The sequence below is a fragment of the Theropithecus gelada genome, chromosome 2, assembly GCF_003255815.1.
Source record: "Theropithecus gelada isolate Dixy chromosome 2, Tgel_1.0, whole genome shotgun sequence".
In the NCBI taxonomy this organism is placed as follows: Eukaryota; Metazoa; Chordata; class Mammalia; order Primates; family Cercopithecidae; genus Theropithecus; species Theropithecus gelada.
Window position 1 is genome coordinate 64,553,018 of NC_037669.1, and position 27,410 is coordinate 64,580,427.

At 37.2% G+C, this 27,410-nt stretch overlaps 1 protein-coding gene across 3 annotated transcripts in view; it reads right to left on the reverse strand.

Annotated features, from left to right (window-relative positions):
• The window catches only part of CHL1 (cell adhesion molecule L1 like), a 209,996-nt gene that overhangs the window by 36,784 nt on the left and 145,802 nt on the right, over nt 1-27,410 (reverse strand). For all 3 annotated transcript variants that reach the window (XM_025375435.1, XM_025375433.1, XM_025375434.1), the window contains 6 exons: nt 23,038-23,222; nt 17,802-17,933; nt 12,248-12,388; nt 11,803-11,914; nt 10,217-10,383; nt 7,169-7,334 (listed from right to left, as the gene is read on the reverse strand). In XM_025375435.1, the coding sequence (XP_025231220.1) occupies nt 7,169-7,334; nt 10,217-10,383; nt 11,803-11,914; nt 12,248-12,388; nt 17,802-17,933; nt 23,038-23,222 (903 nt within the window). The remainder of the gene's footprint in view (nt 1-7,168; nt 7,335-10,216; nt 10,384-11,802; nt 11,915-12,247; nt 12,389-17,801; nt 17,934-23,037; nt 23,223-27,410) is intronic.

Here is a 27,410-nt window from a genome sequence, read left to right on the forward strand (position 1 = left end):
TGGCCACGGTCTCTGTAGACCAGCAGACTTAGTCTCTCCTCCTGGTAGTTCTGAGGAATCCAGGCAGCCCAGATGAGTGGGTTTCCCCCTAGTGAAGCACATCCCCTCCACCAAGGGACAAAGTGCTTCATTAGACAGGTCCTATTCCCTGTGCCACCCAACTGGGTGAGACCCTCCAACAGGGGTTGTCAGACATCCTGTATAAGCGTGATCCTACTGGCATCAGGTTGGTGACCCTTGAGGTCTGAGATCCCACAATAAGTAGCAGGCACCCATCTTGGCTGTTCTCCACCGTCCTTGAGTGACATCTCCGGACACAGGAGTGAACCAGATGAATAGGACCTGAAGTGGACCCCCAGCAAACTGCAGCAGCACTACAGAAGATGGAGCTGACTATTGAAAGAAAAAAAAAAGAAAGAAAGAAGGAAAAGAAAGCAAAAACAACAGAATCAGCAACAAAAATCTCCCACAAAAACCCCATCCAAGGTCAGCAGCCTCAAGATAGAAGTTAGACAAATTCATGAAGATGAGAAAGAATCAACAACGACAAAAAAAACCACTAAAAACTCAAAAGGCCTCTCCTCCCAATGATCACAACATCTCACCAGCAAGGGCACAGAACTGGATGGAGGATGAGGCAGCTGAATTGACAGGAGTAGGCTTCAGAGGATGGGTAATAAAAAGCTATGCTGAGCTAAAGGAGCATATTCTAACCCAATGCAAGGAAGCTAAGAACCTTGATAAAAGGTCACAGGAGCTGCTAACTAGAATAACCAGTTCAGAGAGGAAGATAAATGACCTAATGGAGCTGAAAAATACAGCAGGAGAATTTCATGAAGCATACACAAGTATCAAGAGCCAAAGCTACCAAGTGGAAGAAAGGATATGAGAGTTTGAAGACCACCTTGCTGAAATATGGTGTGCAGACAAGACTAGAGAAAAAAGAAAGAAAAGGAATGAACAAAGCCTTCAAGAAATATGGGACTTCATAAAAAGACTGAACCTACAATTGATTGGCATACCTGAAGGAGATGGGTAGAATGGAAACAAGCTGAAAAACACACTTCCAGATATTATCCAGGAGAACTTCCCAAACCTAGCAAGACAGGCCAACATGCAAATTGAGGAAATACAGAGTACATCACGAAGATACTCCATGAGAAGATCAACCCCAAGACACATAATCATCAGATTCTCTAAGGTTGAAATGAAGGAAAAAATGTTCAGGGCAGACAGAGAGAAAGGCCAGGTCACCTACAAAGGGAAGCCCATCAGACTAACAGTGGACCTCTCAGCAGAAACTCTACAAGCTAGAAGAGAGTGGGGGCCAATATTCAATATTCTTAAAGAAAAGAATATTCAGCCCAGAATTTCATATCCTGCCAAACTAAGCTTCACAAGTGAAGCAGAAATAAAATCCTTTCCAGACAAGCAAATGCTGAGAGATTTCATTACTGTCAGGCCTGCCTTGCAAGATCTGCTGGAAAAAAAGCACTAAATATAGAAAGGAAAAACCAGAACCATTCATGCAAAAACACACCAAAATATAAAGACCAATGACATGATGAAGAAACTTCACCAACTAATGAGCAAAATGACGGAGCAGCATCATGATGACAGGATCAAATTCACACATAACAATACTAACCTTAAATGTAAATGCACTAAACAACCCAATTAAAAGACACAGACTGACAAATCAGATAAGGCGTCAAGACTCATCTGCGTGCTGTATTCAGGAGACCCATCTCACGTGCAAAGACACACACAGGCTCCAAATAAAGGGATGGAGGAAAATTTACCAAGCAAATGGAAAGCAAAACAAAGCAGGGTTTGCAATCCTAGTCTCTAACAAAACAAACTTAAAACCAACAAAGATCAAAAAAGACAAAGAAGGGCATTACATAGTGGTAAAGGGAACAATTCAACAAGAAGAGTTAACTATTCTAAACATATATACACCCAAAACAGGAGCAACCAGTTTCATAAAACAAGCTCTTAGAGACATACAAAGAGACTTAGACTCCCACACAATAATAGTGGGAGACTTCAACAACCCACTGTCAATATTAGACAGATCAATGAGACAGAAAATTAACAAAGATATTCAGAACTTGAACCCAGCTCTGAACCAAGCAGACCCAATAGACATCTACAGAACTCTCCACCTCAAACCACCCCAAACCAACAGAATATACTTTCTTCTCAGCACCATATCACCCTTATTCTAAAACTGACCACATAATTGGAAACAAAACACTCCTCAGCAAATACAAAAAACCGTAAACCATAACAAACAGTCTCTCGGACCACAATGCAACCAAATTAGAACTCAGGATTAAGAAACTCATGCAAAACAACACAACTACATGGAAATTGATAAACTTGCTCCTGAATGACTCCTAGGTAAATAATGAAATTAAGGCAGAAATTAAGAAGTTTTTGAAACCAATGAGAACAAAGACACAATGTACCAGAGTATGTGGGACACAGCTAAAGCATTTAGTGCTATAAATTTCCCTAAATGCCCACATCACAAAGCTAGAAAGATCCACATGTTAACATCACAATTAAAAGAGCGAGAGAGGCAAAAGCAAACTAATCCAAGAGCTAGCAGAAGATAAGAAATATTGAAGGAGATAGAGATACAAAAAACCCTCCAAAAATCAATGAATCCAGGAACTTTTTTTTTTAAATTAACAAAATAGTCGACTAGGTAGACTGATAAAGAAGAAAGAGAGAAGAATCAAGTAGACACAATAACAAAATGATAAATGGGACATCACCACTGACCCCACAGAAATGCAAACTACCATCAAAGAATACTATAAACACCTCCATGCAAATAAACTAGAAAATCTAGAAGAAATGGATATATTCTTGGACACATACACCCTCCCAATACTAAATCAGGAAGAAGTTGAATCCCTGAATAGACCAATAACAAATTCTGAAATTGAGGCAGTAATTAATAATCTACCAGCCAATAAAGCCCAGGACCAGATGGATTCACAGCTGAATTCTACAAGAAGTACAAAAAGGAGCTGGTACCATTCCTTCTGAAACTATTCCACACAATTGAAAAGGAGGGACTCCTCCCTAACTCATTTTGTGAAGCTAGCATCATCCTGATACCAAAACCAGGAAGAGACACAACAAAAAAAGAAAACTTCAGGCCAATATCCCTGATGAACATTGATGTGAAAATCCTCAATAAAATACTGGCAGACCGAATCCAGCAGCATATCAAAAAACTTATCCACCATGAACAAGTCAACTTCATCTCTGGGATTCAAGGCTGATTCAACATATTCAAATCAATAAATGTAATTCATCACATAAACAGAACCAAAGACAAAATCTACATGATTATCTCAATAGATGCAGAAAAGGCCTTTGATAAAATTCAACATCCCTTCATGTTAAAAATTCTCAATTAACTAGGTATTGATGGAACACATCTCAAAATAGTAAGAGCTACTTATGATAAACCCCCAGCCAATATCATATTGAATGGACAAAAGCTGGAAGCATTCCCTTTGCAAACCAGTACAAGACAAGGATGCCCTCTCTCACCACTCCTATTCAACATAGTATTGGAAGTTCTGGCCAGGGCAATCAGGCAGAAGAAAAAAAATAAAGTGTATTCAAATAGGAAGAGAGGAAGTCAAATTGTTTCTATTTGCAGATGACATGATTTTATATCTAGAAAACTCCATTGTCTCTGCCCCAAAACTCCTTGAACTGATAAGCAACTTCAGCAATGTCTCAGGATACAAAATCAATGTGCAAAAATCACAAGCATTCCTTTACCCCAGCAATAGACCAGCAGAGAGCCAAATCATAAATGCACTCCCATTCACAATTGCTACAAAGAGAATAAAATACCTAGGAATACAGTTAACAAGGGATGCAAAGGACCTCTTCAAGGAGAACTACAAACCACTGCTCAAGGAAGTAAGAAAGGACATACACAAATGAAAAGAAAATTCCATCCTCATGGATACAAAGAATTAATATCATGAAAATAGCCACACTGCCCAAAGTAATTTATAGATTCAATGCCATTCCCATCAAACTACCACTGACATTCTACACCGAACTAGAAAAAAACTACTTTAAATTTCATGAGGAATCAAAGAAGATCCCATATAGCCAAAACAATCCTAAGCAAAAAGAACAAATCTGGAGGCATCAAACTACCTGACTTCAAACTATACTATAAGGCTACAGTAACCAAAACAGCATGCTACTGGTATGAAGACAGACATATAGACAAATGGAGCATAACAGAGACCTGAAAAATAACACCACACATCTACAATCATCTGATCTTTGACAAAACTGACAAATTCAAGCACTGGGGAAAGGATCACCATTCAACAAATGGTGCTGGGAAAACTGGCTAGCCATATGCAAACAACTGAAACAACTGAAACTGAACCCCTTCCTTACACATTATACAAAAATTAACTCAAGATGAATTAAGACTTAAATGTAAAACCCAAAGCCATAAAGACCCTAGAAGAAAACCTAGACAGTACCATTCAGTACATAGGCATGGGCAAAGACTTCACGACAAAAATGCCGAAAGCAATTGCAACAGAAACCAAAATTTACAAATGTGATCTAATCAAACTAAAGCATTTCTGCACAGCAAAAGAAACTATCATCAGAGCGAATAGGCAGCTTACAGAATGGAAGAACATGTTTACAATCTACCCATCTGAAAAAGGTCTAATATTCATAATTTAAAAGGAACTTAAACATATTTACAAGAAACAAACAAACAACCCCATCAAAGAATGGGCAAAGAATATGAACAGATATTTCTCAAAAGAAGACATTTACATGGCCAACAAACATATGAAAAAAAAGCTCAACATGACCGATCACCAGAGAGATGTAAGTCAAAACCACAATGAGATACCATCTCATGCCAGTCAGAATGGGGATTATTAAAAAGTCAAGAAACAACAGATGCTGGTGAGACTGTGGAGAAAAAGGAACACTTTTACACTGTTGGTGAGAATGTAAATTAGTTCAACCATTGTGGAAGACAGTATGGTAATTCCTCAAGGATCTAGAACCAGAAATACCATTTGACCCAGCAATCACATTACTGGCTCTATACCCAAGGGAATATATATCTTTCTACTATAAAGACACATGCATATATATGTTTATTGCTGCACTGTTTACAATAGTAAAGACATGAAACTGACACAAAGGTCCATCAGTGATAGGCTGGATAAAGAAAATATGGTACATATACACCATGGAATACTATGCAGCCACAAAAAGGAATGAGATCCTGTCCTTTGCAGGGACATGGATGAAGCTGGAAGCCATCATTCTCAGCAAACAAGTGGGAGATGAACAATGAGAACACATGGACACAGAGAGGGGAATCACACATATCAGGGACTTTTGGGGGGTGGAGGGCAAGGGTAGAGAACTTAGGTCAATAGGTGCAGCAAACCACCATGGCACATGTATACCTATGTAGCAAACCTGCACGTTCTGTTCATTGTATCCCATTTTTTTAAGAAGATATAAAGAAAAACAAAAATTAAAAAAAAAAGAAATTTGTCATAAGAAAAAAAATGAAGAAATTAGTAGTACAAATCACAAGAGCAAAAATGGACTGTGCACTTGGTATTTTCTAAGTGCTCTGTATGTTAATGTTTTCTAAGTTCTTGGTATTGTTAACCCTATAATGAAAGTACCTTTTTAATACTTTTAATTCTAACTATGTTATGGGATTTAAAACCAAGGCACACAGATGTTAAGCAGCTTGTCTAAGTTCAAAGATCTAATAAGTGACTGAACTGAGATTTGAATCTGAGCCATTGAGCTTCAGAGTTTATGATCTTACCCATGGCACTGTTGCTGTCTCATGCAAGCAGCACATGTCCTATCTAAACATTTTCAGATTTTTACTTTTACAGAGCAATAAATTACAAAACTAATGAGAGGTGAGATTTGGCTCCAACATGGTTAAGTTTTAATCCTTATTTAGTAACAATGCAAAAGCAGGCAAAGCTGACTTTCACATATTTTCAAAAGAGAGTAGACATTCAGCAAATGCTGACTTTTTATTTCTTTGATGTACTCAATATTGTCTAGTGCTATTAAGCATCCATTCACACTTTCCTCTATATGTTCCCTTTTATATTTTGTCTATATTCTCTATACAGAGTTTGGAAGACTCAAACGTATGCTTCTCAGTACTTTCCGGCAGGAAGAATCCCGGATATAATTTAGGTTTTGCTAGTTAGTTAAATAAACTTATGTGAGATTGAAAAGTAGAAGGAAAATGGACTCCATCTTCTCTGGGCCAGTGGAAGCAGATAGTGGTTCTGGCAGACATGAGAGTCGGCAGGGGCAGGACTCACGAGTAGTACCAATGGGGTGAGGTAGTCATGAAGATGGCAGCAGTTTCCAGACACCTGGATTGCAGCTGCAGTGCTTTGTGATCAAGAACGTAGAAGACTAGTATGCAGCTTCTTCTAGGCCTAGCTCCTCCAGTCTCCTTTTTTGCAAGCATCCAAGCCCATGCAGTTCTCAGTCTTTTTTTTGCAAGCATCCAAGCCCTTGCAATTCTTCCTCAGTTACTTAGAGTGGTTTCTATTTCACACACTAACAGAATGGTACATGTTACATGAAAAGTCAGTAGCAAAAATAGGATGATAAATATATGATAGGAGAGTGAAGTGACTTGAAGACAGAAATATTATTCAGTTTTTGTTTTTATTTCAGTATGAATACTTTTAGAACTTTTTATTTTTTATTTTTTATTTTTTTTTATTTTGAGACAGAGTCTCACTCTGTCGTCCAGGCTGGAGTGCAGTGGTATGATCTCAGCTCACCGCAACCCCCACCTCCTGGGTTCAAGTGATACTTGTGCCCCAGCCTCTTGAGTAGCTGGGATTGCACGTGCACATCACCATGCCTGGCTAACTTTTGTATTTTTAATAGAGACGGGGTTTCACCATGTTGGTTAGGCTAGTCTCGAACTCCTGGCCTCAAGTGATCCATCCACCTCGGTCTCCCAAAGTGCTGGGATTACAAGCATGAGTCACTGCACCTGGCCTGGAATTTTTCTTTCAAATGCAAGGTGTTCAACCCAAGCAAATATTATGACACATCATAGTAGTTTACCTACCTGCCATCTTCTGTGCCATTCATTTCGAAGGCTTCTCCATCTTTACTCCAGGACAACTTCAAACTGTGTTTCAAATGTAAGTCACATTTGCTCTCACAATGCAATTCAAGCATATGCGATTTGGGGATACGAGGATTCTTAGGAGAAACTCTAAGTTGTGTAGCATCTGTTTTTACCAAACAAAGATATTAGTTAGCACTAAGCATAGCTTACTTTGTTATTAAGTGCCTGCAATTTAAGTAACCCAGACTGTCACCATAACAGTCCAATCCTCATGCAGGGTTTCTCCCACTGTAATTTCCTAACATTGTATGTCATTATTATTTTCTTTCCATCCAGGCTTGGACATCTGACAAAATTTAAGTGGAAATATCAATTAATAGTTTAGGAATTTCCCTCATTATTTCTTGGGCAAGGGAGTAAGCAAAGTATGAGCAAACAAATGTCTCTAGAATTTGAAAACAACATAATTTCTCCTTCAAGTGCTTCTGGGTATGTAATCAAAGCACTGTAAAGGAAAAGGGATAGTTGATTCTCTGTTAGCATGTTTATTATTAATTCAGAAACCTGAGGGTAAATGTTCAAGCCCATGCATGGATGAAATATCAACATGAAGGTGGGGAACTAGAAAATAAGCCTTGGAAGGGTAGGGCCTGTGCCTGTTTTGTAACACTGTGGTATCCTCAGAGCCTAGAAGGGAGCCTATATATCATATATATCATAGGCGTTCAATACATATTGCTAAATCTACTGTTGAATGAATTACAGTGAGTGATAATTTGAAACAAAAATAAAGTTGTGGTTATCAACATTATGAAACTCAAAGATTAGTATATGGTTGCCTTAAAAAATGTTTGCTTCATTATGATTGTTTCAAAACATGCAATCCTTACTCTTTAAGGCTATGTTAAAAGTAAGTATACTCTTAATGTGGCATTAGGCATTTTGGGGGACCTCTCACAGACCACTGTACAAGTTGACCTCCAATTCCATAATTATACTCTGATATTTGCTATGTAAATTTTCCTCAAGGAACTGGTTAAAAACGGAAAGTGTTAATAAAATTAATTGTTATCCCAGGCACAAAAACTTGAAGAGACTATTAAATTGAATTAATTTTAACTGAATTATTTGACATCCTACTTCTAATTCTAAATATAAAGCCAGAAATTCATTTAATAATAATATAATTTAATAAGCACTTCTCTATCAGGACTCTGCTATGTAATGTATATTCATTGTGGCATTTTATAATTATAACAACTTTATGAATATTAATACTCCCACCTTACACAGAATGTAATTTAAGGTTAAAATGAAATTAAACCATAAGACCAAGGTTTCCTAACTGGTAAGGTGCTAAATCAGGATTTAAACCCAAATCTGCCTGAGATTAAAGCTCATGCTTTCTTTTTTTTTTGAGACGGAGTCTGGCTCTGTCGCCCAGGCTGGAGTTTAGTGGTGATCTCAGCTCACTGCAAGCTCCGCCTCCCGGTTTCACTCCATTCTCCTGCCTCAGCCTCCTGAGTAGCTGGCACTACAGGAGCCCGCTGCCACGCCCGGCTAATTTTGTTTTTGTATTTTTAGTAGAGACGGGATTTCCCCATGTTCGCCAGTATGGTCTTGATCTCTTGACATCGTGATCCGCCCATCTCGGCCTCCCAAAGTGCTGGGATTATAGGCGTGAGCCACCGTGCCCGGCCAAAGCTCATGCTTTCAATCACTATACTATATAGACTCTCACTTAACTCCATTCCCAACATGACTTTTGTATATGTAAAAAAATGTGTCCTTAATCCTTCATTGATATGATTTGTATATAGTCTTTGCATATAAAATAGACACTACAGCATATTGAAAATTTGTAAACCTGTCCATCTCTCTGGCCACTAGCAGTTTTGAGGTCCATTTTGGGTGAAGCGCTGTGTTGGGCAATAGGAATGCAAAGTTCTATTTAGATTTGAGGCTTCATGCTCCTTACAGCTAGCTGTGTTGCTTAACCTTAATATAGGTTTACTTTTTGAAGTATAAACACAATCATCATCATCATCAGTGACTTCATGAGGGCATCCTGAAAAGTATACATAACATTTGAAAATGTAGAAGACATAAGATATAAGTAGATATTATGAGAGAGTATTTGTGTGCTTTAAAAATATAGTCTGTCGGGGTGGCACATTGATTTACTTAGGGCACAGAGAGACAAATACTACAAAATAAGAAAAGGATGTAAGACCAAAGAGAAGGAAAAAAAAGGGATGAAAAAAGAAGGAAGGAAGGATGTATATGGGAAAAGAGAAAAAAAGAAATGTCAAGACATCAGTGGATACAACAGCAGAATATGTATGGGGTAAAAAGGCATCAGTGAAAACAGATGATGAAACAACTATGCTCTCCCTTTTCTAGGTGGAAGGGAGAAGCGGGCTGGGATATTGACGTGACACAAGAAACAGAAGTGCTTCCTACTATTACTGAAGGACCTTTCTGTTCTTTGGGTTTTCTTGAGGATTCTCTGAGCAATATTAAAATCAAAATATCGGTGAAACCCAAGAAACTATCAACAGCTCCCAGGACCGTGCGCTGAAGTGAGAAGGAATAATACAAAGCTGTTTATGATTCAAAAAGAGGATCAAAAATCCTCCTCATTCTGTCATGCCTCAATCATTATAAAGTTATGAGTTTGTGAAATCTTTAGCTCAGAAACTTGATTACTGGTAACACTACCTTGAGTTGGCTTTTGAAATAAAATATAGTTACAGAAATGTGGTGTAGTGTGGTTAATAGGTCATTTTTAAATATTGACAGCCATCTGTCACTAAGGACACCTGGCTCCCTCTTAAAATAGGATGAAGCTGCACACCTGTCATTGGCATACCCTGTAATTCTTGCAATAATCTTTTAGATGAAACCCAATCTAGGAATTTTGAAAAACGTTTCAAAGAAATTTATCAGGCACTCCAACATAAACTGTATTATTCCATTTGGGCAAATGAAGACAGACTGAACCCACGTGACAATTCATGCAAAGTAACAGTGAAATAAAAATACTTCTAATATCCAAATTGGCTGTGACTGCAGTTTTTCCTATAGCATTTTCTACCCAACATGAATATGACCCAGCGTCTTCTTCGGTGGTTCTGTTGATCTGCAATGTGCCATTGTCATAGACATGATACCGCCTGCCCTCCAGGGGTTTCGCTTCTTCCACCTTCTGCCTATGGACAGAGAAAGCATACATCCATTTGAGGTGAGGCAAAATTGCATACTCTTTTTAATACTAGTCAGTGACATCATTCAGCCTAATCACCTTTCAGCAGCTTAGCAAACCTTATGAAATGTTCCACTGGGTTTCATATTTTTCTCAAAATGGACCATGAATGTATATCTTATCTACCCAAATAGACTGCGGCTAGAGAAAGCCTAAGTCCATGCTCCGTGCTTCTGCTGTATTTGTCATAGCTACCAGCACCCGTTTGCATGTATCCTCAGAGCTTAATAAATATTTTCTGGCTTATTGATGGTGAACTCTTTAGTTAATGATCACTCCAGGGTACCAAATGGGAAAGCTAGTAATTGAAAGAGATAATGAATCTGCCAAACCTCCTGCTGTCCTGGGAGAACATTGGTCATTCAGAAATATTATAAGCCAGGGAGTCTCTAGCCAAATAGACTGTGGACATGGATTACATTTACCCTATCAACCCCAGAGCCATTTCCTCCCACATTCATCCATTTCCAAGCATTTGCTGCCACAGCTTGATTTATCCTGTACATTTCACAATAAGTGACTGCTTAATTTTAAAACAAACAAACAAACAAACAAAGGATAAACTGTGGATGCAGTCCATGCAGGATCCTACCAGACAGGGACTAGGCTGAGGTAAGCAAGAGGCTTGCCTCAGATGCAAAATTTAACAGGGTGCCAAACATCTCAGTAAGCAAGGTGAATAATATTTCAATGGAGCGTTTTGAAAAATCAAAATAATTCAGAAAACCCATGACGAACAAAATATATAGCATGATTTAAAATAAAGGTAATATCTGACCCTATAAATGTATGACCTGGTGTCACTCATCTCACCCTGCCCTACAGACCAATGACAAAATTATTCAAGAACTATTTAACCACGCTTTTTCAGTAAAGTAACTAATAAAGTAGATCCATACTGATAATGTCTTTGGACTTGTGATACCAATTAATCCATTGAAATTAAAATCAAAATGAATGCTGGAAAAGTCTGAAGCACATGTATTTGGAATTAAATGCGAGCTAAGATAATTATTTAGATAATCCCAAAACAACAACAATAGAGTAAAATATGACCTTGTGGTACCCCATAATGAAAAACCAATTCTACCTTTAAAATTGTCTCTAGAATCTCTTCAATTCTCTGCTTTTCTTTATGAACACAAGTGGCTCTCTGTATGTCTCTATGTGAGAAAATCCTAGAAATCTAGCCAATGTTTTCAGAAGAGGTAATTTCCTGAAAGGTAAGCTTGTTACCTTATGTCTCAGAGGCACTGGGTACATGTAACAATATAGACCCAATGCAGCCTGTCAAATGATGGATGAAGAAACAAGGTCAAATCTACAATTTACATTCTCTTAAGAAAACTGTGCGCCGCCGGCTTACCAGGACACGACTGCCTCAGGTGAAGCAAAGAACTCGCAATGTAAGAAAGCACTGTACCCAACCACTGTAGCATAATTTTCTCCATCTTTGGTTTGTATCAATGGACGGACATCTATTTGAAAATAACATAAATACAGTTTTAAATTTTGGTGGAAGAAAGATGTGCAAACTAAATTTTTCTATGTCCTAGCCATATTAATACGAATAGAGAACAGCGGAATATTATGGTGGGTGTCTGTCTTGAATTATAAAAGTATCCCAATTCAATACATTTTTGAAAGTATAATTTCAGTGTGAAGTCTAAAACTCAAATGTATGGTGAAAAGTGCTTTGATTTTTTTCCCCCATATATTATGTGTCAAGAGTTAACTGGTATTTCTGAACATGACCTCGACCATTTTCCTTAAGAAAATAGCAAGTTAAGTCAGCTCCCAGGCACACTCACCAACAACATCAACATTGGCACTGGCAAGGATAGTTCCGTGGACATTGGAGGCTTCACACTGGTACACAGCAGTATGATTCGGTTGAAGGTTGGTAAAACTGATTTCCCTGGGGAAGACAACATCACCAGCAAATGGATGATCTGAAAGAGATTAAAGAATGTCAGTTTGATAAAGAACAGGACATAAAATATTTATACACCATTTATTAAATGTGTCACACAGTATTTATATTTTAAAACCAGTTTAGGGTGACTAATAGTTCATTGAAGCCAATTCTTTAGGCTTTCTGAACATCGACTATGAACTTTTCTTTCTAGATCCATTTGAGTTTTCAATCCTTTTTCAAGTTAATATTTAGTAACAGAACATCTGCTCATCTAGAGCTCCCAGACTTTCCATACCCATATGCATAGTACTATTCTGAATTATCCATTAGGCATTCAAGACCTATGATGAAGTGACACTCTGTTACTCTTCTGAATTTAGATACTGTTGCTGCCTGGCACAAGTCACAGGGTCAACACATCTTGATCTCCCAAGTTATCAGTATTGGCTGCTATTTTCCCCCTTGACACTTTTGTTCCCATTTCAGTTCTCTGCCTCTCTACGGTTTTTCTGATCTGCACCATTCATTTCATTTGTCTTGCTTCACTATTTAACCACTTCATGTACATTCCTTGTATATTTCATTTTCCCAGTAAGACTAAACCCTTCTTGAGAAAAAGGGCCAGGTTTTCTAGTTTCGGGCAATAAAACCTTCCACACTCCTGATCCAAGCAGAATTCTGGAAATATCTCTTGGAAATGAGAATACCTAACATGAGACTGGGCACGGTGGCTCATACCTGTAATCCAGCAATTTGGGAGGCTGAGGCGGGTGGACCACTTAAGGTCAGGAGTTCAAGACCAGCCTGGCCAACATGGCAAAACCCTGTCTCTGCTAAAAACACAAAAATCAACCAGGTGTGGTGGTGCGCTCCTGTAATCCTAGCTACTCTGGAGGCTGAGGCAGGAGAATCACTTGAACCCAGGAGGTGGAGGTTACAGTGAGCCGAGATCATGGCGCCACTGCACTCCAGCCAGACAACAAGAGTGAGACTCTGTCTCAAAAAAATAAATAAATAAATAAAATAAAAGAAGAAGAAAAAATAAACAAACCCTAACATTTCTGATGCATTTATTAAGGACCAAAAACTCTATTGGATGTGGCACATGCATGATCTCATTGACACTGCTCAGAACTCGATGGATCAGCATTTATATGGCCATTTTAAAGGTGAGGGAACTGGACTGCAGAGAAGTTGAATGACATATCCCACAGCATTTGGCCATTTTTCTGACTCTAAAAGCCCTATCCTTGCTATGACGCCATTAAAAAAAAAAAAAAAAAAAAAAAAAATCCAGTGGGAAGGAAAACATTAGCTGGAAATGTCAAGGGATGGGCACAAATGCAAAAATTTTTAGTTTAAAGGAGATTACAACATTAATAATCAATCAAATTCCATTTTTCTAATTGTGTCCCCATTATACAAGATAATGACTATACTAAGTTTTAGGTTCTAGAAAACATGAATATTACATACTAAAATAAAAGACTTATACATCTTTTTCCTCCTGGGAGTCATAAATGAATATTTTTTTCACTTGACTGTGAGCTTCCTGAGGGCAGGACCTCACTGTGAGGTTGTGCAGCATGTCCCCAGTGCCCAAAGAGCAGCTACCACAGAAAATTCAGTCAGTAAATACTTGTTGGAATGACTTAAAATGTTAGGTTGGGCAACCTTTATTCCTGAAAGGTCCCTGTAAACAGGCAAAACAATAGTCCCTGAAAGATGTACACATTCTAAGTCCCAGAATGTATGACTATGTTACCTTACATGGAAAAATGGGACTTGCAGATATGATTACGATTAAGGACATTGAGGTAGGAAAATTATTTCCTACCCCTGGATGACCCAAGTGGGCTCAATATAATCACAAAGCTCCTGAAAATCAGAAGGCCTTTCTTGGCTGTGGCCAGAGTGAAATGTGACCATGGAAGGATGGTCAGAGTGATGCAGTGTAGCTGGCTTTCAAGATGGCTGGAGGGAGCCAGCAAATGTGGGCAGCCTGGGAAAGCTGGAAAAGGCAGAGAAAGGAGTGCTCTCCAAGCACTTCCAGGACATGGCCTGCTGACACTTTGATTTTAGCCAAGACTCGTGTTGAACTTTTACGGAAAGGTAAAATAGTATATATGTACTCTTTTAAACTCTTAAATTTATAGTAATTTAATTTGTTATAGCAATGTTAGAAAACTAATACAATCCTATTGAACAATTTATCACTTATTTCTTGCAAATTAGCAAGATGAGTAGCTCTTCCAAGTTTTTGAAGGCTAAACTCTCTAAGAATGCTGCAAAGCACTGAGTCTGTAATCCCACTCTTCACTACCACACTCCACTCAGAGTCCTAAGTCTTTCAGAGTTACCCCCATCCTCCCATATAGTTCTCCTTGTCCCATCTGATCCATGTATGACTCTGAATTAACAATTCATTACAAAGAAAAGAAATTACACTATTTAAATGATACTTTATTTAAGTAAGTAAACATTGCTTAAATCTGCCTGCTGGCATGGGTATGGAAATTGTTGTGTATTGACAAAGGCTAACAGAAGCTCCCAGGATTCAAGAAAGCCAAATCTTTATAAAACACACTAGTCCTGACATACTTCAGAAATTCTTTCTCAGTTTTGTCTTTGGTCAACCCAGTGAGAAATTATCAACAAAGTGGATGAAACTTCAGCTCTGGAGTTAATCTTTCCTGGGTTCGGTTCCTGGTTTTAAATGTACCTGGGTTGCATTCTCCAGTAAGTAAGGTAACCTCTCTAAGCCTCAGTTGCCAATGGAGAATAATAGAATCTATTTTTCAAGCTGCTACGAGGTTCAGAAATATCATATGCAAAGCATGTGAAAAGGGTTAGGCCGATAATCAATAATAGTAATCATTTTGATTTAATTTTGAGATAACATGGGGAAAGGATATATAATCCCTAAAACTAAAATACACTCAAAGAGATTTCAAATCCTTTAGCCAACCCACTGTCATCAAATATCCCAACCTATAAAAGTTTATGACCTGTTTGCAGGGCAACAGGGAGAGCCATGACCAAAAGCTGTGAACAGAACACAGAGCTTGGATTCCAGTGACTTGGCTTTAGTTTGAAGTCTACCATTATTCAGCTGTGCGGTCTTGCATAAGTTTATTTTCAGCCTTGACCTCCTCATCCATTAACAAACCTATTGACTCGATTTCAGAATAAATCCAGAAGCTAACCACGACTGCAACCAATCTAGCCCTGAGCCCAGAGCCTCTCAGACGGCCTCCTACCTAGAATCAATCACACAGCCCATTCTCCATTCGGAGGCCAGGAAAATACCTTGTAAAAATGCAAATTAGATTGTGTCACTCTTCTGCTCAAAATCCTCCAAGAGCTGCCTAGTGTATTCTCAAAATCCCAAGGCCCTACTTCAATGTTCATCTTTACCTAAGCTCTGGCCCCTTCCCCTGCTGGTGGATCTGGTGGCCTAAGGCTGCCCCTTGCACTCCCTCAGCTTCAGCCACACTCACCTCTTTTCTCTTCCTCAACATACCTCTCCACTGAGAAAGCACTTTTCCTGCTATTTACATGGCTGACTTCCTCACCTCCTTCCGATCTCTACTCAGAGTAAATTACCACAGGGGTCTTACTATTATTATCTTAAAATAAGATCACAACTCTGGGTCCTGAACCTCTTTCAGGCTTTACTACACCACAGTACACACTCATGTATTGTTTGTCTAATGGCAGCAGAGCAAGGATTCCATCCATTTTATTCACTGTTGTATCTCAAGCATGAAGTTGGGTGCAGGGAACATAGGAGGTACCCCATAGATATTACTGAATGAATGAATCAGTTAAATATGAATAATAGCACCTCCTTTACAAAGTTCTTTTAAGGATTCTAAGTAATTTGTGAATGTCTTTTGTAAACAGCGAAATACCATCCAAATATAACATTTTATGATTTTGTATTCCGGAGAATCTGTGTTCCTTACTTTTGTAACCTGAACATTCATTATGAACAAAAGTTGCTTTCATTTCCCTTTGTCTACCCAAAACCTCATTGTTATTTTTCATTTCTTATTCTGTTCCCTAAAGAGATGAAGAGAAAAATCCCAAATCTGAAGATAATAATAATGAGGACTAAGGTATCCTAAGTGTCTGTTATGGGAAAACAATACCAACCAACCATACCTTATGGGGTGCTGTTTTTGTGGCAGTCCCCGTGCTAAGCATTCTCTGCATGATGTTTCCTTTAATCCACAAAACAACCCCGTGAGTCAGTGTTATTTTTATCCCAATTTACTGGTGAAGAAACGGGTTTGAAGAGGGTCAGTGATACTCCCCGTCACGCAGCTAGTAAGTGGTAGAGCCGACATGCAAACACAGGCAGTCTGGCTCCAGAGTTTATAAACCATCACAGTGCTCTACAGATGAATCACTGCCCTAGGCAGCTGGCTACATTTTTTTTTTTTTCATTCAATCACAACCAACCGCCACTATCTCCATTCTGCAGTTTAAAAAACATAAGCTTGGGGAGATTCAGAAAACACCTCAAGATGAAACAGCGGGCAAGGTGCACATCCTAGATGGGACCTCAGGTCTGTTATCTACCAACTGGCTTACCCTTGACCTGCGCAGGCCCCAAAGCAAAAGGATAAATGGAAGCCACTATTGTACCTGCTCTTAATTAAGCAATTGACACATAAAAATATGTTCTGTCCTCCTTTCTGATCAAGGACATCCAAAATAATCTGAGCTCCAGGTTCCAGTGGAAGATTTGGGGACTCCTTGGAGCTCTATGCTGAGCATGGTGAAATGGGAAGAGTTGGCCCTCAGTGCTGGGCCATTCCTGTCTTTCCCTGCCCAGCCCATTTGGAGTGGGCTCAAGGTGGACCGGGCATGGGAATTTTCAGGTCTTTGTGCTTGAGGTTGGTAGTGAACAGGCAGTAATGGGACCAGGTTCAGGCTTGGAATGCCACAGTTTCCCTGAGGATGCTTTCAAATCATGGAGACAAGCAGGACCAGAGGGTGACCAGAGCAAGTCCCTTAAAAGGGCAGAGCCCAGGACAGGTGTTGCTGCTGTCTGAGCCTAAGGGAGGTCCTGACTTTTAAACTGTGCCCTCAGCCGCTAGGCTCTCACTCTGTTTCTTCTCAGGGAGAAAAACAATAATTGGCTTTTTTCCTTGGATGCATCCTCTTTCTCATTCAATTTTCTTTTTAAAAATTAAAAATCTTTATTCTTACATATAATTTATAAAAGGGCCCAAAAAGTATAAATATTATTTATGGCTATTCCATGAATATCAAGTCTCAACAACAAAATTGCTTAGAAAGAAGTAATTTCTGATTTGCTCATTATATCTGTCCTACTAATCCATTTACCAACTTCATTTTACACACATGTCTGACCATCATTAATCCCATCAAACCAGGGCCTTCAGCATTGCATTGCAATTGGTTTTTAAACTTACTGTCAATTGGGGAGCCATTGACTCTCCACTTGATTGTGGGTTGAGGTTCTCCTTCAGCCTCACATAACAAGATGCCATTGCTCCCAGTGCTATACACAGCACTCTGAGGCTTCTTTGTCCAGCGAGGAGGCTCTGGATATAAAGTGAAGAGCTCATGAGAGATGTTATCTATGTCAAAAAGTCCAAAAATGTTAAGGCCTGTATTTCTACTTTGCACCAGCAGAGGGCAGACACCACAAAAGGTTTCATAGTAGCTCTTTTTGGTAAACTTGTTCTGCAAAGCAAGGTGGGAGCTACTTTTGCGTTGTAGGGTGTGTGTGTGCGCGTGCACGTGTGTGTTTGTGTTTAATTTGGACTCAACATGTATAATAAATCGACATACTAAAAATAGTTATATACAACCACTTTATTTAGCTATACAAGTAGCTACCCAACTAGGAAAAAACTGAGGGAAGAATAAGCAGATGGTGAATTTATTTCGAGCTGACTACAGGTTATTTTCAAGCTGCAGCATGGCATCTAAAAAGGTGGATACACAAGAATTATATTTTAAGAATTTTAAAAATAAAACTAATTAAAATGTTTAATGTTTATTTTGAATATTTCTTAATTAGTGATCTTATAGCATTTATATATATAATCAATTTGGAAAATAGTATTTCCTAGATATTTTTTTTTGTAAGAGGGGAGAGAGAGAAGCCCAAAAGCAGTGTTTAGTTTTCTGCGGTCAAAGCAATTAAGCAAAAGGTACCTTAAAATTACCTGTATCTTTCTATGCCCTAATGCTCCAGAATTACAATACTACAAAGTATGTCAGAAATAGATGAGACATTTTACTTGACTTCAAACATTATTTCCTTGTTTTATAACTTCACGAATATTGCTATATCAGGGGTAAATAAGAGGTTTAAAGTGTGGATGGTTTGGATAATTTAATTTCAGAGAAAATTGCACAAAACCTGCAGGTAGCAAATCTCATCAAATGTAGTTTGGTTATTTCACCCAAAGATATTTTAGATTTCCATTTTTAGTCAAAAAGAAAAGTCTTCAAAGATATATGTATGTATACAATGAAAAAAATATCAGTAAAATTTTTCTAAGTAAAGGAGGAAAATGAGGATTATGTAAAAAGGAAATACCTGTAAGTTCACTATAAGAAACAAATGTATACAACTAACCTTGGCAAGTTCAAGTTCAAGCAAGATAAGCGCACTCCACAGGGTGTTGACTTAATTGTTAAGTTCCAAGTTAAATATCTGTATGCATAAGCTGTACTACCTGTAGATATTTAGTCACTTGGTTTAAAATACACTAGTCCAAATTATAAATTGCAGATCACTTTCTGAGGTGAAGGTTTATTTTTGTCTATTTTGCATTTTTTGATGATATCCTTACTTTTTTCTGGTATTTTAATACAAGCAATACAAAACTAAATATCTGTAAGTTAGAGAAAAATATTCCATGAACATGAACATTATGGTATATCATATTTATAGTAGAAAATTACAACAATTGCTTTCAATGTATGCAAAAATAAAGAAAATCAAGCAATGATGATATTTCTGTAAATCTTCATGAATAATTACTATTATCATTAGGACATTTACTATTAGGACTATTAGTAATATTAGTATTACTGAAAGAGGTCCCAAATTATCACCTCATCCAATGCTTTCACCTTACAGAGAGGGCTGAGCTCTGGAGAAGTTGCCTGAATTGGCCAGGGCCACCAACAAAGGAAGCTCCAGTTCCTGTCCTTGCCATTCCATAGATATATACACAGCAACTATGGATGAGCAGCATTAAGACTCTGAAGTCATGTGATTTTGTTTCTAATTCAGTGTTATCTTATGAATTTGTACCAAAGACAGGAAAGAAGGTTAATTCAATTTATGCCTCCAAGTCCAAGCTCCCCCTATATTTATCAACTGACTCCAGAAGTTCTGAGCATTCACTAGGCTTCATCACTATACTTTACCTTCACCCTTCTGTATAAGCTTTCTTTGTAATTGCTTGAACATTTACTTTGATGCTTTTCATCAGTTTCTCCTATAGAAGTAAGCTGGTCCTGAGTCATGTAATATTGAGAGAGATTTCAAGCTTGTCCTACTCAGAAACAGCTGCTTCTTGAGCCTTAAAACCAAAAATTCTGAGGAAAAAAACCATCCTCATAAAAACCCATTCTTTTAGCTATTATCCTAAGATATATGGTAGCAGGTGAAAATTGCTTATGTTGAAACTTTATGCATTTTCTCATAATTGTAAATACAAAAATAAGATGATAAATATCTCTCTTGTTGCTGGAAACAGAGATGCAAATGTCTGAACATTGGGACTATATATTAAGCAAGCTAAATAGAGATGTTCATCACTAGGAAAAAAGCAAAATAAAACAAACTTGGTACCTATAAAACATACAACACAGTGGTTATTTTTAGTAAAACTGTTTCTTCACAGGTTCTTATTAAAATCTATATTCTAATAAACAAAAAATTGTTAGGTTCAACAAAAATTGGATTTAACTGCAACATTTTAGAAATAGATTTGTTATTTGAAAAAAAGGATTTCTCAAGTATATTAATGACTGAGTTGCATTTGATTTTATGACAACCTTTGAAAATGCAAAAACATTTTGGATTATATTATGGCTCTATAATTATATACAAATGCTTTCCTATTTCACTTACTAAAGTTCAAAGGCTTTAAATAATTCAAAAGTTGACAACATAAAAGTTATTTGTGGGAGCTTATTTTTAAATAATCTATTGAAATGTGATGTGATTATATTTTGATTTCTGGATATAGACTGTTTTAGATGTCACTCTAATATATCTCTTTTTATTGAATGTGTAATTAATCATATCCTAGATATTCAGAATATATAGTTGTACCTAGTCAAGACATCCTGGCTGCTTTTGCTCATACATATTATAGGATTTGAAGTACAGTCAGATTTCATATTTAGGATGTTGCAACCTAAATTACAAGCTCACACGATTTGATTATGTTTAGTAATAGGAAAGACATTGCACATACAGAAAGAATCCAACCCAATCCATGATTTTACTTAAGCACAATGGGTGTTTTCAGAATGGAGTAGATTTTTCAAAATACATAATAGCATTGCTATTTTCTCACATGGCAAATCTCTGTTATTTAATTTGGGCTTCTAAAAAAGAGACAAAAAAAGAAAAGGAGAGGGTGCAGGAAGGCAGAAAAAATTGAATAAACACAAGTTCATCCATCCAGATGATTAACAGTTTTTATTTATCACTTCCACACTTTAGAAAAAAAAAAAAAAAGACATCTTAAGCTCAATTTGCTTTTCACGTGCATAGGTAAAGAGAAACTCCAAAAACATACAACTGAAGGTACATTTAATAGTTTCCTACTAAAGAGAGAGGATAAGAAGTTCCTCATAAAATATCATTTACATCTCAATAGTGCTAATAGCTGTTTTATGAGTAGTGAGAACAATTTGTTCTAGAAATCTATATTCCTTTGGAATCATATAGTCAACATCTTAAATTGCATAATTAATTTTACATCTTTGATTTTTTTTGTGCAACCCTTGCAATTCTTTTGAAAGGTTTGGTTTTATAGTCAAGAAAACTGTGGCCAGATTGTTAAAATATTCAGCTACCGTAGCTATGTTCCAGCCATCTGGAAGGATTTCTAATAGTCAGCAACTTGGAGGAGAATCTAACAATTAGATATGTCTAGTTCGTGGGTGTGTGTGTGCTGGGGAGGGGAGGAAGGGATTACAGAAAAATACCCCTGTTGCATGATGTAGCCAAATTACATAGAAACATCAAATGATGACTAAAAATACACATAAAATAAATCTTTCAAACTCCTCTTCTCTGAATTGCTTTGTGAATAATTTAATGTCAGAGGAATATATCACTGTTTGCCAGATGTTGACATTAATGTATAATATTGGGCTTTCTTCTATCTAAGTTTTGCTTTTGTCAAGTCAAAGAAAATAAAATTCTCAACTTTGGTTTTCTGTTCTTCATACCTTAAATAATAATACACATTATGGAGTAGGCTTGGAAATACAGTGTTATTCCAAACAGGGGTATGACTAAATCAACTATCTTAACATCTACTTGGGAGGGGAATTTGTGTCTGAGTCCCTTTTTTCCCCCCCATTAGTTTAAACAACAGGCCATTACTTAGGTGTTCCTTGTGTAAACTAAAGCTTTAAGAGGTGAACTTTATTGGAATATTAATGGGTGCCTTAGAGCACTAGTTCACTAAATTGTAGTCTAAAAAGAATAATTCTTTGCAATAGTTAAGCTTACACTGCACTAAATAAGTACAAATGCAGTAATCATTCCATTAATTTGATCAATACAGTCAACTAAATTGTAGATAGAAAGCCTCGGTGTGATTGGATCCACAGAAAATAGTCTGTGTCAATCACATTCAGGGGACTAGACAACCTTCACATCAGTCAAACAGGCACAGCCCTAATAACTACATTCCACATTTAAATGATATCATTTTTGCCTACTTATTCCTATAAATGTAACTAATGCCAATAAAACCTTGATTGATCAAAATCTCTGAATTTATAGAGAGACGATGACTTGAATATAATGTTTTTGCACTTTCTGAGAGAATTGATATTATAGCATAGTCTATTCTTTTTTGCCTGTAAGAAACATTGAATTTATCACCTGAACCCAAGATATGGATTACAAAAATGTTATATCCAGGAAAGAGCTAACACAACAATTTGCCTGCTTCTTTCATTTATTTGGTGAAGAGCCTCAGGTACAGAGTGAAATAAATGGCGAAGGGTACAGCAAGTTAACTGCAGGATTAGGAAGCAAAATCCAAGCTTTCTTCCAGGCCCATTTTAATACTTTATTTCATCATAATCCTTACGGCTGCTTTTATGATTTAATAATATGAAGTGTATATGTGTATTACAATAAAAATAATTTAGGAGACTAGCTTTAATGACTATTTGAATATATCATGTAAACTGTCTTTTTTTAGCCACGAACATGAGATCTTTTCTTGTCATTTGTCCCTTCTATGTTGTTTTGGGGCATAAGTGACAAATATGCTTAATTAAAGTGTAATAGAATTCAGTGCCCATACTACAATTAAAAGTTGAAACTGTTGACCTGTTTTAACATGTATGATTTAGAAGCAAGGCCTACTACATGTATAAAGTTACTTTTTTGAAAAGTAGGAAAATAGACAAACATGGGAAAGGTACCTTCTACTATAACGTGAAAATCATGAGTGGCTGTTCCCAAGAAATTGCTGGCTGTGCAGCGATAATTTCCTTTGTCCTGGTAGGAGACATTCTCTATCTTCAAAGTCTTGCCATAATTTTCTTTTGTTTCTCTCCCCTTTGGTAAGTCACCACCAATTTTGTTCCAATCAACCTGTGGAGTTGGCCTATAAAAAATAATTAAATAAACAAACTTTTTTTTAAAAGTGGAAAGTAAAATATAAAGAAAACCTCAGGACCCATCCTTTATCAAGTTGCTTTTACATATGTGCTCATATTCCACTGAATCACATCATCCTTACCAGTGGACAGACACACCCACCACCAGCAATAGTGAACACTGGTGTTGAAGCGAGTCTCTTTTACTGAAAGTTCCTCTAATGCTCTATCTCCTTGGAAACCTTCTCTCTCCTCTATTACGGGGGCTAACTACATGTAAGTGCTGACTAGGTGTGGCTGGATGAAGGATAAATAATTGGAGCTCATTGAAATAATATTACCAAGATATTTTCCAAGTGTGAAAATCTCCCTGTGGGTGGTTTGAGGCAGCCAGTGATAACAGCCCTATTCCCTGTTTGTGTAAAACACAATAAAGTAGGACCTAACAGTCAGCAGAGAGAAGTTTCCCCTTTAATCCTATGATGCTGATACTGGAGAATGTGGCTCCTGTGTGAAAGATAAATGTGTTGATTAGACCCACGAATAGCCTATTCTAGGGCAAGCTGGAGTCTGTAGCACAGATGCTTCCTCCTGGATCACGTTCTCGCCCTTGTGGGGAGTAGAGGAAAGGAGGAATGAACCAAATCTTCCCTTGCTGAGTAGTTTCAAAAGATTAGCTCACCCAATCAAAACAAACAGGAAAGTAAAGACAAAACAAAACCAGCGTGATAACTTGTTAAACACCAGCGTGATAACTTTCCCCACGTTAGTAAGGAGGAAAATAGGACTGGGGAGTCAAAGCAGCTACATTAAGAAAAATCCCTTCTCATGAAAACCAGACAAGTGCAGAGATCATACCCTTTGTGACTCATTTGATTTAAGAATTATGTGGAAAGCAAAAAGGGTTGATTCTAACTGAAGGATGATTGTCCTTTTCTCTTCCCCAGTCAGGCTCTGTAAGTGAGTAGAAGAAACAACTTTGCTAATTTTATTGATACTACACTTTTCCTCTCCATATTTCTTCCTATTATTAATAGCTGTAGGTTATTTGGTACATTCTAAAGATGGGCATTATTGTAATCATTTAACAGTAAGGAGTCTGAAGCGCCAATAAATTAATTTCTTAAGGTCACTGGAGCAATAAATGATATACCACAACTTATATTTGTCTACTCTAAACTTGTTCTTTTTTAATCAGTGTGTTTTATTATTTTGTGCTTTTCAATCTATGCCCTTCCTAACTCTATAGTCTTAGAATATATGCTTCCTGTCAAATTGCCCATTAGTTACTATGTAATAATAGAGCAATTCTTCGAAATTGTGTGTGTCAATATTCTCAAATTATTTGTATTGATAGGTTGTGGTTAAAATAATTCAGTTATTTATGCAAAAAAAAAATGGAGGTAAAGATGAAGACTCTTTAATCTACATATATCTACTCTTTTCTCTCTTCCTTCAAGGCTCAAATACTAATGTGCTGTGCAGCCTGGAACAATAATCTTATATTTTACCAAGCTAAGAACACATGGCACACTTGTGTAGGACACAGTAATGATGCCTGGGCAGACAGCTGTGAGAGTATATTGGTTGCTGGCTTTCTGAGCACACCACCTAACAGGATGCATAACCCAAGTCTCCTAACTGCTGGCTTTTCACTCCATCTGTCAAAATGACAATTTGCCAAGTTATAGGCTGCTCTGGAACTCAGTTCCCCTAAAACAGGAAATTTTTCATGAGTCCATCCTTTAATAGAGCAAGTAACTCACTTTCAGCAAGATCTCCCGGACTCCCCAGTCTTTGGGTCTTTCAAAAGTAGTCTAATTTTCTAATACCATTTACTTGAAAGAATAAAGTAAAATAATTATCTAAAGTATTATGTGAAAATGAGATATAATCTAATCTCAGGATAGGTCTATACCATGGCAAAAATTTCCATCTCTGTTCTTGCCAATTTTTTATACCCCCTGCCTTTTTAAAAAAATTTAAAGAACATTTACTAACAGCATTTGAGTGATGTGTTTTGAGGGAAAATATATTGCTTAATACCTTTTTGCACACAAAATACACTACCTCATAATCTAAATTTTTTTTTTCAGGCCCTTGTCTGGCCAACTTTTATTTGTATATTTCTCTATTTATAAAGAAGTATCTTGTGAAAGAATTATACCTACTTTAATTTACAAAACAGAAAAAAAATCTATTTGAGCAGTGCACATGAGTCCACCTATGGCAATTTTATAAGTTTTCCCTCAAAACACATTTGTTCAGATACTGTTAGTAAATGTCCCTTAAATTTAAAACAAAAGGAAATAAAAAATATTTTCAAGAATATAGCTGGAAATTTTTGTCAAGATACAGACCTATCTTGAGATAAATTATATATCATGTTCACCTGACACTTATAGATAATCATTTTACTTTATTCTTTCAAGTAAAATGTATTAGACAATTAGACTAGTTTTCAAAGACCCAAATATAGTGTTTTACACAAAATGATAGTACAATATCTTAAATATAATCATTTTTGTTACTATAGGAGGTTAACGGCTTGAAAACTCCTTAGAAAAAGTTTTTTAAATGACCCAAAAAAACTTTTAAAAAATGTATCATCTTCTGAGGGAGGACCCAGATCAGATAGGATTACCCAATACAAAACCAGTATAAGTAAGAGACTACTTCAGGTGAAAATCCTTAAGACAGCGCATCAAGAATTTTCATGTCCTCACAACAACATATATTTTCATCCACTCTATTTTTATATATTCCTTCATGACTCTTCATTTTCTAAAACGCACATGAGAGTATTTCATTATTTTGAAGACATTCTGTGCAGTTGCTAGTCAATCCAAGAGGTCAATGATGGCATTTGTGGGAAATGAGAAAAAAGAATTACTGAAAGGGTCACCCTGCCCAACTCAATGTAGTAATGAACTCTGCAAGAATTTAATTTCTACCACTGTAAACACATACAAATACAACCAGTAGAGCAGGTTGTTGCCATCATGATTCAAACTCAACATGAGACTTTCCTCTTCTAAAATAATACACATACCAAACATTCCAGACGGAGTCTGTGTCATAGTACCTCTAACTAATTTATGTAAAGACACATGGGGAATTTACGACAGACAAGCAACTTTGATATTTTTGGTGGATGGAAAGAGAAATTTACAAAGCTTAGGGGTTGTAAAACCATTAAAATCTGCTCCATTTCTAACCCAGTTGTTCAGAATGTACTCTAAATGATGAATGAATATGATTTTTTGAATTTCAAATCCTAGTCCACTAACTACAGTCCCCAAGCCCTCAGCTTATGAATAGATTATATTTCAAATGAGTAAACTCAGGTGCTAGGAAGATGGAATGCATTTTTCTAAGGTATTCTCAATGGTAGAGAAGGACCATAAGTTTGGAAGGATAGTGGTAAAAGTAGGAGAGACCCTGAATGATTAAATATTAAATAAGATGGTCCCTGTTTACATGTACTTAACAGTAGTTAATAAATGGAACAATTTTAAGAGGTGACCAAGTGAGGTCCTTTAGGGTTTTCTTGGAGAATTTAAAAAAGTACATTGTGGGCCAGGCATGGTGGCTTATGCCTGTAATCCCAGGACTTTGGGATGCCAAGTCAGGTGGATCACAAGGTCCGGAGATCGAGGCCATAATGTCTAACACGTTGAAACCCCATCTCTACTAAAAATACAAAATATTGGCCGGGCGTGGTGGCACGCACCTGTAGTTTCAGCTACTCTGGAGGCTGAGGCAGGAGAATCACTTGAACCTAGGAGGCAGAGGTTGCAATGAGCCGAGATTGTGCCACTGCACCCCAGCCTGGGCGACAGAGTAAGACTCTGTCTCAAAAAAAACAAAAACAAAAACAAAAAACGGATTGCTTTTTCAGGTGTAAAGAAAGTTCACTTAATTAGATATTGATGTAAAACTCTCTTAAATTACATGGTTTGGACCTCCATGTGTGCAAAGGGCAGGAGGGTAAAAATAGATAAATAGGGCTCCTTGAAACCTGAAAAGGAGCAGATTTAGTAAGCAACACAGCAAACAGGAGTGGGGCAAGATAGTATAGCACAGAGAGCAAACTCAGCACCAAAAGTGAGGGACTGACTATCAACAACCTCATGCTTCTTAAACTTAACTAAGGAGAATGTTGTCATCATCCCCGCCATCCACAATATCATAAA